The 19,140-nt window shown below is 34.5% G+C and overlaps 1 protein-coding gene across 1 annotated transcript in view; it reads left to right on the forward strand.

Annotated features, from left to right (window-relative positions):
- Nucleotides 1-14,787, forward strand: part of LOC134540848 (transport and Golgi organization protein 6 homolog) — a 69,372-nt gene extending 54,585 nt beyond the window's left edge. The window contains exons 8-10 of the mRNA XM_063383842.1: nucleotides 9,324-9,475; nucleotides 10,841-10,954; nucleotides 12,758-14,787. Of these exons, the coding sequence (XP_063239912.1) occupies nucleotides 9,324-9,475; nucleotides 10,841-10,954; nucleotides 12,758-12,946 (455 nt within the window). The 3' untranslated portion in view covers nucleotides 12,947-14,787. The remainder of the gene's footprint in view (nucleotides 1-9,323; nucleotides 9,476-10,840; nucleotides 10,955-12,757) is intronic.
- The last annotated feature ends 4,353 nt before the right edge of the window (nucleotides 14,788-19,140 follow it).

A 19,140-nucleotide genomic window follows, 5' to 3' on the forward strand; every position in this document is an offset into this window, starting at 1 on the left:
TTTTTTCTATGGTTTCATCTTTAAATTTTTGTTTTCATTTATGTTTCAAGTTATGAAAATTTGTTTATACAGTATTGTAAGTGGTATGGTGTAGGGTTCTGCGAATATTCGAAATTTCTGAATTTTCGTGATTGGCCGAAAACCAAAAGCTGTTACGTTAATTAACGTCAAACTCATGAAATCCGCGCGCAACAATAGCGCGGAACACAAATAGTTCATTAATTTTAAATAAATAATGACTGTAATAACTGTAATTCGAATCGAATTCATTTTACAATAATTCACCTTGCAAAATCTGGCCTGGATACACTAATATAGGACATCCCCCACCCCATTTTTAGAAGAAATGTAAATGAATGATTACATCTTCCACTTACAAAAAATTATACAGCGAAACCCCTTATTTACGTTACCGTTATTTATGTTTTCACGTTATTTGAACCATTTTATTTCTGTCCCGTTTTAACCTCATTTCATGTAATGCAATAAATTCCCGTTGTGTACAACGCGCCTATTGCTTTACGAAGTTTACGCCGTTCGTTCTGATAAAACTGCTTTCTGAATTAATTAATCCTATTACAAAGTATTCTGATGTGTAAATCGTGTTTTAAAGACTGTTTTAAAGTTATAAACTTCCTCTTTAACGGCTCGGGAGTCGCTTTATACCGCTTATAAAAACGTAAGCAGCCGCAGCGCCAGTTTGGTTGTGTTGATTCCTGTATTCCTATATAGAGCGCGCGCACATAGTCGAAACTTGATATCGATAGCTCGCAGACTGCATGCACGTGCGCGCTCTGTCAGAAACTAAGTAAACCCGCACGATCGTTATGCGTATAGTTACAAATCACATTCTTGTTACGGGTTTCTTTTTTTTTACGTTGAATAATATGGTTTTATTGCATCACTCATTAATTTAAATTATTTGGTGTGCTTTCGCAAAGTCTACTTTTTAAATAAACGCACTTTCCATTAATAGGTTTTGTTTTTATGGATTACTTTACATTTTTTTTGCATAATAGTATTCTCCGTTCACTCTTACCTGAGTTTTGGAATAAACAAAGCCTCTTGTAAACAAACATTTTCATTGTCTGCCGGCCGCCGCGCACATTATTCGTGCGCAAGAAATAGTCCCTTGGTTACGTACCATTTGTAAGTATTTTTACACAGCCTTTTTTATAAAAATTGTTGTTATATAGCATTATAGCGTTTCACCATTAATATCCAATACAGTTTAATGTGTCAGCAAGTATTTACTTACAATTATGTTAGCAGACGCAGTGTGTACAGTGTACAGTTGATGCCCGGCGCAACAGTTGTATTTCGGATTTGCGCACGCACGGTTTGTTATGGCTGACGCCGGCATGGGCGTCGCAACCGGGGGGGACACGTCCCCCCCAATAATAAAAGTCTTCAATTTCGTCCCCTCCAATAATATATTTAGTTTCGTAGTTTCGTAGTTTCTCCTGATGTTTAAATTAATGATTTTGTGTGTATATAGCACCAGCAGATATGTTAACTGTGTTTTTACAAATTTGTTCTCTGAAAATATTTTTTATAAAAAATAAAATATATATTGCAACCAACTATAATTAGAATATTTAGGAAAGAAAAATGCCTAAAAACCACCTTTTTGCACCTTCAAACCCCAAATTTTCCCGGGGGAGGACCCCCGGGGCCCCCCGCTTTTTTTCCAGAGGATGGATATTCCTCAAACAACTAAATCAATTGAAGTCCCCCCCAAAAAAATATATCCTTGCGACGCCCATGGACACTGGACCGAGTTTTGTAAAGCACAGAACGGGAAAGCCTTTGAAAAGTGCACAGAAAACTATTGTGTTGAATTTTTTTAAAATATTTTCAGACAAATATCCGGATTGTCATGTGAACGATATCGCGAGTTTAACTGCGGAATTTACGAGTGTTTTGAAGAGCAGTGTGCTTTGTGCAAGGAAAGAATTACAGGACACTGGGACATTAACAACTCCCGGGAAGAAAAGGAAACTTGAGTATCCTGTTATCAAAACTTGTGATGATTTTGTGAAGACGGCTATTAGGCGTAAAGTGCATAGTTTTTTCTTCGCAAATGAACCACCTATGCTGAACAAAGTGCTACGGTGCTTCCTGTTATATTACTTCTCCGTTATTTTATTAGCACCGACTGTACTGAAGTGTGTGTGTTGCAACTAGTACTTGGCGCGCAAGATGAATTCAGCCTATCACTTGCTGACGCGGCGCAGTGATACGACGGTGTTTGTTTATTTAAAAACTCAGCTAAGAGTGAACCCACCGTGTCACCCCTAATTATAAACTTGATTTTAGAATAAAATGTGCAATGCTTAAGCAATAAAAATGGTAAATTTGTTATTTTTCTTTTGTACCACTTCCTTATGCTGTGATATTTTTAATATTTTTATTCTTGAAAGTCAAACATGCTAAATAAGGTGGCAAGTGAGAGAGTTTTCTCTATAGCGGGCAACATAGTTACCAGCCGCAGAGAATTGTTATTGCCGCACCATGTCAATGAACTCACCTTTCTCCATGACAATTTTAAATGATGTGCGAAGTGATTTATGTTAGTGCTACAGACATATAATTTTTAATTTTTTTTTTTTAATTTTTGAGAATCTGGTTGTGCTTCTTCAATATAGTCTCACTTTAATTTTAGTTACTTGATTTAAACTGTGAATGAAGTGACCAGTTTTTCAAAGGTGGTATGTTAAAATTTTTTTGAAATTCGATTCGAATTCGATTCAAACTGAAAAATCACAATTCACAGATGTCTAGTATGGTGATGTGCAGGCAGCCATTATACTGTATTTAATATTCTAGTTTTAAATATTAGTCACTGCTTTAAGTCCCATAGAAACGTATTATCAACATGGAGTGGCATGCCAATTCAGGACCTGGTGCGTTGAAGCGAAGGGTAGGCCTGTGTGAAAATTCAAATTTTTGGCTATGAATACAAATAGTTAATTATTCATTTTCAATTCGACCTCGAAAACTAAAAGTTCAAAACAACGATTATTTGTTTGCTTACGAATATTTAATAAAGCATACTTCGTAAGTTTTCAGTATACCAACATTCAATGTTGCTACACATTTACTGTATTTACTTGTACATATTTTATGCTGAATTTTTGATTGAAAAAATTTATTTGCCTTTCTTATGTGAGTTTTTCATTATGGGTAAAAAAAAATTTCCATTGCACTTTGTTTGAATATGTGCTCAAATAACTAGCCGGTGTTGGTTTTTAATAAAATAAAAGTCAGGATTTAGTATAAGTTGTTAGATTAAAATATCTCGGCAGTGCATGCGAAGGACCATGAACTGCGCCATTATGCTATGTTTGCCGCCCGCCGACCAGCCGGTCCGACCGGCGTCGGTAATGCTTCAGTCACATTAGACTGGTTTACCTTCTGCATGCTGCCGGCTAATAATAGTACCCTCTTGTTAAACAGAATTATACGTGGTAAGGTCTTTTTAAAGGGACAAACATTTACTAATTTTCCCTTCAATTAAGGAAATTTAATAAGTTTAGAAATTCAACAATGACAACTCAGAAGTTTTGGAAATATATTTGTGTTTATCTTATAACTGATCTTATTTACTGTTCCCTAAGATATACTAGTACTTTTAAGATTGAATATGTCATTTAATTTTTGTATTTAGTTTGTGAAACAAACATTTGAAATAAAATTTCAATACCATATCTTAACTTAGTGTGCATTATTGTATTATTGACACTTTGAGACCTAGATTTGAATTCAAGGGGTAGGTTTGGGGTCATTTTCATGATTTTAAATCAAGATTCAGATTGAAAAAAAAAAATTTTGTATTAGGCCAATCACTATTTTAAATTTAAGTGAAACAATACATAGTTTTTCTAAACTTTCGTTCAACTTTTTGTTGAGACTTTGGCAATCAAACAAAAAACAGTGATGGTAAGCAAGTAGCAAGTAAATTATAAAAGTGTTGATTTAATTTATGAGTCAAGTCTGTATTTTTAAGTTGAGAGAGTTTGTTTGTAATGAGTGGCTTTTTTTTTAGGAATTTAGCTATTTAACTGTCTTTCTGTACTAACCAAGGTGTCTACATGCCACCTTAGTAACGAAACTGATCTAGTCACGAAAAAGTCCATAAGTAAGAAATAGTGAAGGGTTCGAAGTCATAACATTTTAATTTCTAGCAGCCTTTCGCTAACTTGCAATTTGTTTTTTGATGCCGCACTTCAGTGTACAGTCACACTGTCGCGTGGCTGGGGTTGCTTCCTGCTGGAGCGAGTCCCCTCCCTACGTCCAATCTTTACTGTGCTGCCTGAATAAGAAGGGAGTGGCCCCACATTTGGCGCCACTAATTGTCGCGAGGTGGCTCCTCTGGCTCTTCCAGAGTGGCCTTAAGCGTCAATCCTTAGTTCCTGCCTGGATAAGAAGGTATGGCCTGACTGGCGCGAGTAACTTCTGACTGGAGGTTCCTAAGAGTGGTAGGTAGGATTTTCTCCCACCTTGGGATGCCCTGAAAGTGGCTCCCAGTGTCCCTCGTCTGATGCCTACTTACTTGCTGTGGCTGATTTGGCTCTGCGGTCTCCCTTTCCCCGCAGTAGTAGGGCTGACCTGCTTGCTGGCTGGCTGGCTGGCTGGCTGACTGGCTGACTGGCTGGCTGGCGGACTGGCTGGCTGGCGGACTAGCTGGCTGGTTGACTGGCAGGCTGGCTGGCTGGATAGGTCCCCGAGGATACTCTCAGATATGAGGTACGAGTTTTATTTTGAACACTCGCGGTTGGTGCCGACGGTCTCCCGATACACTCTAACTCGTTCGCGGACTCGGTCGACGTACTCCGGCTTGCAGTTGGCAGGCTCGGCTGCCAGTGAAGGCGCGGTGAGCGATTTGTGGCGCGGTGAGCAAGGCTCGGCAGCCGGTGGTGCCTCTAGGGCACCTACTGACCTCCTGCCGCTGATCCATCATATTGCCATCCGGGGCAGTTAGTGTGTGCGAGACCAGAAACCGAAGTTTCTATAACTCGCTTAGTGCATTGTAAATCATGTGCACCCCACACTTTTGTAAAATCACTTGGATCAACGGGCGGGGCGCGTGTCTTGTTGGATAAGTTTGGCACACGGGCCTGTGTGTGGCTGGTAGGTTGTGTAATGCTATAAAAAGTTACGTGTACCTGTCATCGGCGGGGGAGAGAAGCTCCCCACCAGTTAGATCGGCTAACTGGCGTGATGTAATGTCATGTTGGTGTGCATTAGAGGCTTGTCTGTGTGCTGTAATTTCAAGTGACCTAGTTAAACTCGGGTGTGGCGTGTAGTGTAAACCTGTGCAAGCCGCTCCTTCGAACCCCTGGGAACACAGAACATCCATGAGTAGTCAGCTCATATATGCTTGTAACAGGAAGTTCAAGCCGACACTGGCGCAGGCATATAATCGTGTGGTCGTGTTGGTGAACGGTAAAAAAAAATTACATGGATTAGTAAACTTCTGGCCGCCTTAGGGACCGAACTATTGCGTTCCAACATAGCTCGGTCAAAGTTAGGCTAAGCCATTATTGCTGTAGCTAGTCCCCTGGCTGTTGTCTGCTATAACCTGTAAAAAACAAAGTGGAGTTAGTGGATTGTATTCCCCCTGACCGACCTCCTGCCGCCGCCGTTTCCTCATATGCTCGGCCGGGAGCGTGTGACAGCGATACCAGGAACTATTATGTTCCCATAACTCGCTATGTGGTTGCCAATATAAATATTGCGACCCCGTCACTTTGTTCAAATCACTGGAAACGACAGCGGGGCGCGAAGTGTGAAATTTTAAGATTAATGGTGGCTCACGGTCCAGAAAGTAGTTAAATAGCTGTCGCATGTTGCTTGGCTCTATTTTTAATAGTGTAGATGTCTGGCGGGGGGAGGTCACCCTTTCCCCTCAGTTAGTTGGCTAACTGATGCTTGGAAGTGTCGTGATGTCTGTATTTAGAGGCGTGTATAGTTTTGCGCAAAAGTGGCCTAATTAATCTCGTTGTTTGAGTGACTGACCTCCTGGCCCAAGGACCGGCCTTATATACCCCTCCTGAGGGCCGGGGCGTGACGTAGGAAGGGCTGGGGGTTCCAGGAATCGCGGGCGCTTCCAGGAATTCCAGCCGGCCTACGTGACTTGGACGGACCCAACACCCTCTGGACACAAGGCCTGCTTTCAAGCGCGTGACGTCATCAAGAGTGGTCCCTCGCTCCGCTCTACGGCGCGCCTGTTTCACAGCGTTTCAGCTGCTTTTCGCTGTTATTTTATTACTTTTATATTCTTATATTTATGTCTCACTATATGGACATCACATATAACATTAAAAGTAATTGTGGATTATAATTTAACTAGTTAAGTCATGCGATTTAAAAGCCGGATTACAAAATCAGTAATTTCTCGAAGAGGAAATCTTCGATACACATAATCTTAGCTTGTCTAATATAGTATTAGACACATTTCATTAAAGCGTATTCGTCAATCATTTAAAATTTAATCGTATAATGTTATTAAAATTAATATTTTTAAGAATGAAAATGCGCGGCTAAGATAAGCATCACAAAAACGTATCAGAGTGTTTTATTACGGTTTTAGGAAATTGACTTAACGTTTATAGCAATAGTCATTTTTTTTTATTTATTATATTTTCTAAAGTGCGCTTTTAAAATATACTTTGGATGTTTTGTAAAAACCTTTCTCCTCACAGCAGTGGTAGTTTTGTTAATAAACACAGTTACAGACATTTTATCACGACAGCAGGCCACCCAAGCAAACTCTATTTTCTTTGTGTTAATGAATTTTAGGTTGCTTTTTAAGAAGCGTTTGACTAAGCTCATCGAAACAAACGAACTCTGCTGAAGTAATTTAAAAAAAATTCTGTCATTCCATTTATTATCCATAAACTGTTGTGGCTGTTTTAAAATTTATGTTAACAATATGTTTATAAAGAAAAATAATTACCACTGGAATTATTTTAGAATGGCATTGATTCCAGCAGTTATAAGTGAGACGCACTATAGTCTTACCTAGTCAGTAAGTATAAAGTACTATAAATTTAATTGATACCAAGCAGTGGTATCATTGACTAAGCATGCTTTTTTATTTTACTGGCTTTGTGGGGAAAGAGCAAGTTATATTTGACAGACTTAGCGATAGTTTAATGCATTTTAAACCACTTAAATCCAATGTTATTAAGAAATCAAAACAATTTCTGGGCAAATTATTTTAGTAATGAGAATCAATATTCGTTAATATTGTATCAAAATAATACGAAAAAATATTACCACGAAACTTTTAGTAATGTTTATAAAAGTATGTCTAAAAATTATACACCAACGTAGTTCATGGTCTCACGAATAAATAGTCATATTAATTTTGAACCAAAATGAGCTTTTGTTATCAGAGGTACCGAAAGTAAATTTAAATGCAATTTATGTTAACCTGTATTAATTTGTAAAGTTAACAAACAAATAAAAAATCGTTTTCTCTTACACTATGGATCAGAATTCTCATGTTTATCTACAAAAAAGGCCCATACAGAAGATATAAACATATAACATTCTATACATGAAACAAAGATAAAATCGAATAAAATGTTTTTTTCTTTTTTTTCTCTAAATTCCTTAAATGATGATTTTTAAAATCAGGCATTTTTATTTTTTAAAAGAAAATTGTTCCTTCAAATGTTTTAAAGTTTTTTTAAAGAATTCATAATTTAACATTCATGCATAACACATTTAAATATTAACTTCTCCAATATATATGGTATGTTGTTTAAATATCAATAGCATTATAAATTTGAAAGTGGATGTATATGTATGTATGCAAGTATACATGCAGTAGCGGATCCAGAGGGGGGCTAAGGGGCTCAAGCCCCCTCCAAAAGCATCTGGGTCCACTATTGTTTTAGTGTTTGCCTTGATAAAGCCTAGCCTCAGCTGGGTCAAGCCCCTCCCAAACCAAAATCCTGGATCCACCACTGTATACATGTAGTCTATATATAGCGTGAGTATTAGTGACTTGTATATTTAATGCTTCTTACAGGAAATTTCAAATATTATTATAATAGGCCTTTGCTTTACTGTATTATATTTATTTTTTCTCTTTGGTTATAAATGCTTTTGTTTTATAGTTACAAACTAACCGTGAAGCTGCTAAAACCAGGGAAATAAGAAATTTAAAGGTGAAAAATCTGCTGTTTGATGTTCATTAATACAAAACCTTTTTAACAACTATTGTAAACTAAAAACATTCATAATAAAAGTGATCGAACAAAAGTTCACTGTTTACAAAGATAACAGAGGAAATAGTGATTTTGATAGTGGTTTACACTTAATACGGACTATTTATATTTTTCATAAAAATTGAACTTGCCCTGGAAGAATCTGATGGTTCGAAATTGTCACGAATTTTTCGCAGCCAGAGTCGTTTTCGGTCATCGTATTTAGGAAAACTGAATACTTGAACACGAGGCCCATTGCCATAATTAACGTTACATCAGGTAACACAACAGCGATACGGCATGTTAACTGATCTCTCAGTTCCAAATCACATAAGAAACCCACATCCCGAAACAACGGCCATAGGGAATGTTAACTGATAGCTCGGTTCGAATTGCAGCAAAAACTGACCTCTGGCAAGCTACAGAAGGGAAGGAATACGTGCGCGCGCTAGGCTCGACCCTTACTGACCGGGGCAGGCTAGGACCACTCCTGACGTCACACGCCTCCCTCCGTTTAGAAAGCAGGCCTTTTATCCAGAGGGTGTTGACGGACCTCGGCTTGGGGAAGGCAGGAGGAGGCGGCCGGGCAGGCGGAGGTAGATGAGGAGGGGGGAGGCTGCGCACGCACACGCTCGGCCAGACGTGCGCGGCACGTCGCACGTCAACACATAAATCATAAATAGTTGGAGACTGTCCTCTTAGATCACGTGTAAATCTTCTTTAAAAAACTTTGTTTTCTAAAATAAAAATTGGTATATTCCTGCAAGCAATAGGTCCATTTTTTTTAAAAAATATTTATTGTGTGTAAAAAATTAACCTGTCATATAAAACCTTTGTAAATAAATTTATTACAAGATCCTGAAAAAGGTTCCGAAGTAGGTTCACCCAATATATTTGTATGCACCTTGTTGAAGCTCAATTGAAAATCAAACCTCACCATATTGTGGTTGTTATTCTGATTTACTAAATCAAATTTTACTTCATATTAAATTGATTATAAATTTTTGCTTAAGTTTTACTATTTTTTTTAGTAATTTTTTGAGCCTTGTAACAGTTACATTTGTTTTCAGGAGAGATCCTGACAGTTAAGTTTGTTTTCAGGTGAGATTCTTCCCCACTACAAGGCCATGCTGGTCGGAACGTTCCTGAACGGAACGAAGGACAACGATCCTTTCATCCGGTCGTCCAGCCTGTCCAACCTCGGTGAAGTCTGCAAAGTTCTGGGTTACAGAATAGGACCTATTATAACAGAGGTGAGAAGTATATCGCATTGTTATTTACAGCTTAACGTCATTTGTGTGCAAATAATATCCAAACAATTTTTAGCTTTATAACTTTAATACTATGTGCATGTTCCTGTGAATCGAAGATATATATTGTATTATGTTTAATTTTTCTTATTCTATATCAAAATTACCATTTTATAGTTCAAAGTTGTTAGAAAATTTTATTTAAAGGTCCTGAAAAAGTCCTGAAATTTGTTCACCTGGTAATCGTATACATCTTGAGTGTTTACCGTCAAACATCGATAATGCAAACCTCAAGAGACCATCATTTACTCACTTTGCAATAATGAGGTTTGTATCAACCAAACTACATATTAAAAAATGTTATCACATAACTTATATAATTTCTAAATCAAATTCAAATGGATTTTGAAAATATTTTTCACATTTAGTATATGCTAATACACCCAAAAAAATATATATACTCCTAGGAAACTTGCACACAATTTTTATAGAGCACCAAATATACTTTTTTTAGGGATTTTAAAATAACATTTTAGGTTAGCTGCATATATGTGGTTTGAAAAAAATTTATTCTTTACTAATTTGAAAAAGATTGAAGACATAAGAATAAAGCAAAGGTATAGAAACTACCCACCAAAAGGAAAAAAAAATATGGAAATTTTTAAGCTTTATTCCCAACCTAAACTGAACCAAAGCTGTGGTATCACGCATCAGTATTATTTTAGTTAAAAATTTACATTGTTTCTTTGCATAATTCTGTAATATTTGTATTAACCATACATTTGTATTAAATAAATTCCATGGCATTATAACTCTTATGTAATTTCTAGGTACTGTGAACACTATTTGTATTAATGAGAGTTTTGTATTAACAGGGTTTCCCTTTATTAGTAATTAATCACCATAAAATACAGCTATCGCTAAATGCTAAACAAGTAACAAGTGTCACAAATGTGGAAAATATTTTAATTTCTCTCTACTCTAGCTTGCATTTGATTTTACCATTGTAAAAGTAAAACCAATGGTGTTTGTCATACACAGTAACTTATATCTTGTCAGTACGCATGTGAGTCTATGTAGACTCAAATTATGGTTTGGGCATTGAATAGAGATATGAATCTGGGTGTGTCAAATATTGAGCGAGTGTGGTTTAAATTTTCCGCAATTTCATGAAATCATTCCAGGGTAATGCTGGAAGGATTTTCTAGTCATTCATATATTCATTCATTCATTCATTCATGCATGCATTCATTCTATCATTCATTCATTACTTTAGGCCACAGCCGACTCCTTCCGTCCATTTTCCTGATTTGGTTGTGTTGCTTTGTGTGCGACTGTATCTGATGGCCTCTGCTTTGTTGTTTACAGATTTTTGTGTGTGTGCGAAGCATTGTGCAGTCTGACCAATCCCCCGTCGTCCGCAGAGCAGCTGTCCTAGTCATTACATCGCTTCTGCAGGGCCTGGGTAAAGATACTCTGACGGTACGTAGCGCGATAAACCCAGTGGCGTATAAGTTCCGTGTCACGTACTCAAGTTTGTCCCTTGATCCTGGTGTCATGGTCCTGTATACAATGATCCTGTGGTAAATTATGCTTCCTGTTTTAATTTAGTATGTTGAAATATCCTGGAAATAGTATAAACTTGATAAGTAACCAGAATTATGATCGTTAAGTTGAATACAAATGAAAAAATATTTTGAAGACCTGACATAATTTGTTGGTATTGTGATATTCAGTATTTTTTAGGTCAGTTTAAACAATGTATAAATAAATAGTCACAATAGATCTAACAGATGTTGTGACTCAAAAATATATTTAAAAAATTGTAAATAATGGTTTAACATTTCTGATGAAATCAGCAAAAATTTTGTTTATAATATTGCTAAACTAAAATACAATTGAACTGGCTGCCATTAATGGAAACTTGTGAATAGTTAGGATTTAAATGTGTAAGTATGTGCTCATTTTATTTGGGAATATGTAAAGGTTTAAAAAAAAGGTTCACTTTTTTATAAAATATATTGTATTGAATTTCATGGTATTTTGCCATTCACAAAAATTTTTTTGGATCAACATGTGTAGCAGATTCTGGAAAATAAGTTAATAGGAACTGATATGAAGGATTGGTTGGTTAGGTTAGGTTAGGTTAGGTTAGGTTAAGTTAAGATTGGTTAGCTGCATTATTAAAACATTAAAACCATAATGTTTTATTTCATAATTTAAATATTTTAACAAAATTTTTTTTACATATTTACTGTAGTTGACATAACCAAACCGACTTTTAACTTAATATTATTTATCTAATTTTCCAGAAGTTGGTGACATGATGTGGAAAAAAATTTTTTAGTGGGCTTCTAACTTTCATTCTTACTATTTGATTTCAATATTCGTGCTCACGAATAATATTGTATTTGTATTAAATTCAAACTAAAAAAACTGATATTTGCACAGGCCTAGTTTTTGCACATGATTTTAAATTAATTTTGTAATATAACCGTATTTAATTGTTTTGAAAAGTTAATTTTTTTAATAAACAAGTCCTTATGATGTTTTACGAACTTAATGACTAATTTTTATTTCAGTCCTAGCACTTTTGGACTAACCATGCTTGTGTAGCTTTCGTCTTGAAACACTTAATTTATAATGTGTAGATGCAAGCATTTTTCGCGAATAAAGCTGAACGCCTATTAGACTGCAACAAGGTATACCCACACCTGTGGTTTCTTCCTTGTAATTGGCGGCCGTCTGCGAGACTGAGCCACTCAGGACGCGTTTGCTTCCGCAATGAATTACTGTGATTGGTGTTTTAACAATCGTCACGCACCTGAAAGAAACTCACCCAATCACGAAACACAGACAATGTTACAGTGTTTTGGCTTTCAGCTGGTCTCGGAATCTTTTCGCGAAATATGCATGGCCTTAATAATGTGTAATCAATAGTTCAATAAAAATTACATTTCTCCAAAACCCTGAAAATGAGAGTTTCTGTGGTTTTAGGAAAACCTAAGTTTTGTTAATTTATGAACGTTGTTCTAAGATAAAGGCTACATTTGAAGGTTCAAAACCAAAACTTTATACCACCCGATTCCATGCTTTCAGTACATGATGCGATGACATAAAAATTTTGGTTTTAAGGTTATAAAAGACATTATGTATATTTATTAGGAAGAGCCTTTTATAAATACAGTATTTATTTTAAATCATGTTCATGAACACACAGTGTTTGTGATTGTGTCTCCCCCCGCTGAGCCGTGCTGTTGACGGTGTGACGGCGGTGTGTTGCAGTTCCTGGAGAACGCGCTCCTGGAGCTGTACAGGGTGCTGAAGGCGGTGCACCGCGCCGACCCGGATGACACGGTCCGGCACCATGCGCAGCTGGCGCTGGAGGAGCTGCAGAGGTCCACCCTCGACTTCCTGTTCCCCGAGCAGAAGCTCCAGAAGGAGTTGTTCATCCTGAACGCCCCCCAGTCCTAAGTCGTCGGTAGTCGCGTCTCTTTTAGTTCCGTTTCACTCCAGAACGTTCATTATCGCTATTAATATTTTTTATATGTATGTATTCAACACTTTCAGGACAGAGCTCGAGTGTTTGGTAGTGCTTTCCAGCCAATGTGAGGCTATAATACCTTCCTGCCGTTCCGTCACGGCTACGTGCTCTGAGCGCACGAGTGACCATTTTAATGGCACGAAAAAAAAAAGATGCAACCTTTTTGTTGCGAGCGGCAGCAGCGGGACTGCCGCATCAGTTCAACACACACACCTGAGTAGGTAGCTTGTGCCTCGTAGTGCAGCGTTCCGCTAGGAACACAGGTTTCCTCACATTGAAAATAATAAACCACTATGTTTTCTGAAAAACAGACATTCTGGGGTAGTTAAAAATTTTAGAACAACTGCATGTTGGTGAAATGACCTCAAGTATGCAGCTGAACGGTGAGCGTAAATCCCAGGGGAATGGGAAGAGGGGGCAGGGGTACTCAAGCCCCCCCCACTGAGAGAGTCCACTTGCTCTTCTTGCAAAATCTTAACTATGAAATGGAAATAATAAAACGTAAATTCGCAAGCCCCCATGAGAATCCAACAGAATTTCGTCTCTGGATGAACCTATTGCATTCCCTACAATAAGTGCGTAAAGGAATAATAACCTTGCCAAATCCATTGTGATGTTCGTGAGCGGGAGTAGTAGTGTCACTTTGATTAGAAAGTGTTCATATTAGCTGGCACCCGTGCACTTTTTGGACAGCGATTTTCCTTCATTGTTTATACGTTTGCTCCCATTTTGTAATGTTGCTGACTGTTCCAAGATGTATTTCGTAATGTGGGACCGAAATGAACAAATTCCATGTAGCGTACTTACATGATGAAATGAGAATACGGTAAGTTTACTGAAACATTTTAGGAGTGGGATAAATGTTAGTCAGGCACATTAAACACCAAACAGCTAGTCTTGAAAGTGTTAATAGTCTCAATTTTGATTCATTTGGAAGGTGAAAAGGAATGTGTCGAACCATATCATTGTTTACTATGCCCTATTTTAAGACTATTTGATTTTGTTTCGTTCAGGGGAGAAATCAAGTCTTAAAATATTGCGTTTTTGATATAAAATTGTTTTGTACATAGGTAGTAGCAATGTTTACATCAGTTTGGTGTGAGCCCTGTGGAAAAGTATAGCATTTTGTGTACCAATTTTTTTCTTTCTTCAAGCAGTTGCATATAGATGGTCATAAAGCTCGTACAAAATGCATTACCCAGAATAATTGTATTTTGTTTATTTATGTTATTTTTTATTGGCTATTACCATATTACTAATATAATTATGATGGATTTTGTAGCTTTTGATGATGACATAGTGATTGAATCTTAGAAGAAACTAATTGACTCCCATTTCGTTCATGCATTTGCCCTACTATTAAAAGATTTTGTTGACAAAAGAGACTATGTAAGCACTTGCCGTTTCATTGAAAATATTGGTTGTAATTTCCTTGTGCTTGATTAAAATGATTACTGTTTCCTTAAAATATACCCACGGAATTGGTCCAACGGAAAGTGAAGTGTCGATGCATGGTGTTGCTTATGCGTAATTATTGTTAGTTTCTTTGTGCCTTTGTTTTGTTATTGTTATTTCAAATTATCATTTATGGCTTGGATAGTTTTTTGAGACATATGTTCGGAACTACAGAAAAACCAGTTAGTGTAAACATTAACAGATGTTTTTGATAAAATTACAGTATTTGTTACTGTATTTTGGATAATACTTTGTACCACATATGAACAAAAAAAATTGTATCTTAATGTGTGAAATATTATATTTTTTTCAAGTATTTTATATGACTTACCCTAAGTTTGTTGAATTTCATGTTTTTAAATAATAAAATCTTTTTCATATATATATATATATATATATATATATATATATATATATATATGCTGATAGTAACTTTAAAATTCATAAAGTGATTGTCCATTGAAACTGTTCTGTACAGCAAATGGCTTTTTAGATGTGCAGTAAAATGTTTTTTTTTTTTTCCTTCTAATAGTGGTACTTAGAATTCATAACTTTTGATTACAAAAATTCAAAGCAAACTTTTTTTGCAAACTATGGATCAATTTCATTTAACCTGTTTGTTAAATAAATTAAATTATTATTGTTTTCATGGTAATATTAATTTTTAATCTTTTATAGTAAGTGTTCAGTTAATTTTGTGAGTGTATAAGCTTTGCAAAAACCTTATTAGTTAATTATAAGGTAATTAAAAGTTATTACTCGAAGTAGGTATCATTTCCCAAAATTAAAAAAAAAAAAATTATTACAGTTTGAATGGTGTAAAATATTTTTGGTTGATTTTTTTTTTAATTCGGTACTTCTCAATGGTTGTGTTTCTAAAATCCAAAGTTACTTTTTTAGAACTTGTAGTTTCTGTTTTCAACCATTAATTAGCAAACTAACAACCAAAAGGCAGTTATGTAGCTGTAACAAAATACATTAATAGTAAAATACTTGACACTTAGTTGAAATGTACGTATCGCCACTTCTAACAATTTTGACAGATTGCTTGTGACTGATTGAAAGTTTTGTTTCTTTGTTTGCCCATCAAAAATGTATTTCAGAATAGTTGGCAAATACATGTATATTAAAGATTTGCAGTGGTACACATTATAGCATCTAATGAGATACTAAATTTTGTACATTATACAAAATGTCCATAGTAAAAAAAAATTATTGAAACTGGACTGGTCACAAAAGTCACGAGAAAAACCCGAAATTAACAGATTTAGTGGCTGGAAGTCGTGAAATTAACTTTTGAGCTGCCTTTACCTTCGATTTTAATTTTATGCTGTCTCACTTCAGTTTAAAGTCACACACTAAATATTAATATTTAGAGACTGTTCTTTTAAATGTTCCCAAATCTTTCAAGTTTTTCATTTTTTGACATTAAAATAGGCATGTTCCTGTAAAAATGGATGTAGTAAATATTTTTAATTTGCTTACTAGGATATGTACAAAATAAACCCTGTGATGTAAAAATGTTTTAAGAAATTTTTATTGGAAGGTCCTGTAAAAAATCTTGAATTTCAGTTACCAGTTATAGCCATAAAATATTTACAGATAAAAAAAAAAATTATATTCAGCTTCAGTTTAATATTGTATTTGCCTATCCACAAAAATGCTACTATCTACAAAAATTACTATTATTTATTATTTTAAGGAGAAAAAAAAGTATGTACGAAGCAAAGACTGTTGTAACTTAACACGGCTGAATTTCAAAGTGGCTACGAAATAATTCATAGAAGTGGGTTAATGTTAACAGAAAGGAGGTTTTGTTTTGTGTATCCAGTAATCTAAATATTTATAAATTTTGATTTGTAAAGTATGCACAATTTTTGCTCCTTCAAATAAAAATTTCTAGTTTTGATTTTTGGGATTATGGCCTCTTTATTTTAAACTAAAAATCTTGGTTGAATATTACATAATTATACTTTTTACTATGTAAATTTTTTATATAGTGTAATTTTTTGGCTTGCAATTCTGTTTGGTTACATTAAAATGCACAAATATGCTGTACAAATAAGATGGAGTATTTACTCTAATACAAAGTTGCAGTAGATTGAAATTAATTTTACATACATTTTTAATATCAATTTTTTTGCACACAATTTGTTACAATATCAACAGGCAGACCTTTTTTATTACAGTTATTTAGTGAGTGGTGGAACAGTGACAGGCTTGTGGTACACAATAAGAAGGTTTTTACTTTAGTTACATGGTACAGCTAAACTAGTTTCAATGAATATATTTTGGTATGCATATTTGAAAACTTTTACTTAGTTGAAAAGAAAGTGCTTGGTGCCAGGTTACATGGAAATCAAATGTTTGCAATTAGAATTTCTGAGACAGTCAATGTGGTTTTTTTTTCTGTGCTCATTAGTATTAGCATTAATTTTTTACTAAAATGTATGAACAAAATGGATTGGAAAAAAATTTATATTATTTTGTTTGATCTTGCATTTCTTACATTAGTAACACATTTTTACATTAATGATGGCACATTTTTCAAACACACAAAAATTTCAGATTAATTTTATTCTCAGTAGTTTGGCTCTAGAAATACTTTTTAATAATTATTAATTATTTTACAGTATAAGTGCATGAGGTGTAAATCTAATTGAGACTATTTTGGTAAAATTAGTATTAAGAAATATTTTATTTCCCTATTTGTTGAATATTACATTCTTTTTAATGAATAAAGTTATATTTTATTTTCATATTTGTTGAATATTACACTCTTTTTAATATACCTAAAAATAAAAACAACACCGAATACTCCTCTTATAAAAACAAAATTGTTCTAGGAATAAAACCATAAAATCTTCTCATGTTTTGGTATTCTCTTACAAAAAAAATTACAGAATTTCATATATTTTATTTACCTGTTGATTTCTTTGCAGCTGCATGACCCACGTTTTGCAATCTTTTTTAGCTACGGTTTGCTGTCATTAAACCAGCAAGCATAGAAGATGTGTCGTTCTGAAGTAACTTGCAAAACATGTTTAGTTTGAATGAGAAATAACTGTGATCGGAATATGTAACAGAGACCTTATGTGTTCCTTTGTGACATTAATTCAATAATGAAAAGATGTGGAATTTGGAAGCTTTTTTTCGTCAGCCTATAATATGTATATCAATGGTTCTCAGATCACTTTTATACTTCATATATGGTGTCGTGGGTAACAAAAATTAAGTTAATTACTGTCTTAGGCCAATTTCACCACCATTAAGATTTTAAGATAAGTTTAAGAACCCTTAAGGATTTTTACTAACAATTTGCATTTCACTGAAGTAACTTGATTTCAAGATGAATACCCAGCATTTTTTACCTGCCCAATTTTGGGCATTTAACTTCTTACCCAAAGTTAATTGGACAGCAGAATAGCTGTATAATTGTATCAGTTGATATTTGATGATGAAACAATAGACATAACACATAAATAAAAAATAACCCCAAATTTTAAGCAAGATGAAGATGAAATTATGATTATTATAAAATGACAATTTCAATGAGTATTTTTACTGAACAGGAATTTGCTAAAGAAAAGTAAACTTCAGCTTGTGTATTCATCAAACAAATGTACATCTCTATTATTTTTACTTTGTAATATTTTCACATAATCTACTTAAATGTGGTTGTTATAAAATAAATAAGTTCATATCCTAATTCATATTTAAATACATTAGTTATCTGTTGTGTTAAATGGCATATATAACCATTTTAACATTTGTATACATGGCTATCTTTATTCCCTTTTTGTTTGAAACAAACACAACCCATGTAGACCTACCATTTTTAAATTTTGCTATCACTTAACATTTTTCATTAAACTCTTGCTACATGATAATATATTTCATGAGTAAACTATATTGTGGTACTAATTTGTCAGTAAAGACCTATCAGCTATCAGTATTAACAAACCCTTTCTAAATGTTCCACACTGATAAATACAAGTTGCTGGTAGTTCTTGAGTTTTTTTTCCTTAAATCTCCTATGTCTTTTTAATACTACGAATAAAGAGCTACATATTCAACTAAAAATATGATTTTACAATTTAATCTAAACAAAAAATCTCAAAGATTGGTTAAATGATAGAAGTATACATCACACATTACTGTTTCAATCTCTCAATTTTTCCACAAACATTTAAACTCATCACAAATACATTTTCATACCTAAGAAGGTACATACATGATTTTGTCACACTCAAATAACCTAACTTAAAAAAAATTACATATATTGTTATTGAAGTACTTTTATTTGTATAATTTGCTAAAGAAATAAAATGTAGCCAATTGCAATTGTTAGAACAAAATAGAAAATTCTTGCTTTTTTTTTACTATGGAAAATTATTACATAAAATACGTAAATTGAGGATACACAATTCCTTTTTCAAAGTTTCTCATTTTACTCGTAAAATATTGTCAAGCAATAAATTTAATATAAGTCTAAAAACTTAGTGTATAAGTAAATAAGTAATTAATTGCAAATAATATAATGAAGGTTTAAGAAAGTTTACCCCAATATGAGCAAAAACGAATTGCCACCATCGTGTTGTGTTTCTAATGAACATTACTAAAGTTAAGACTGGTTTAAGTACGTGATATTTGTGGCAAATGAAAAATG

Source organism: Bacillus rossius, chromosome 17 (assembly GCF_032445375.1).
Source record: "Bacillus rossius redtenbacheri isolate Brsri chromosome 17, Brsri_v3, whole genome shotgun sequence".
In the NCBI taxonomy this organism is placed as follows: domain Eukaryota; kingdom Metazoa; phylum Arthropoda; class Insecta; order Phasmatodea; family Bacillidae; genus Bacillus; species Bacillus rossius.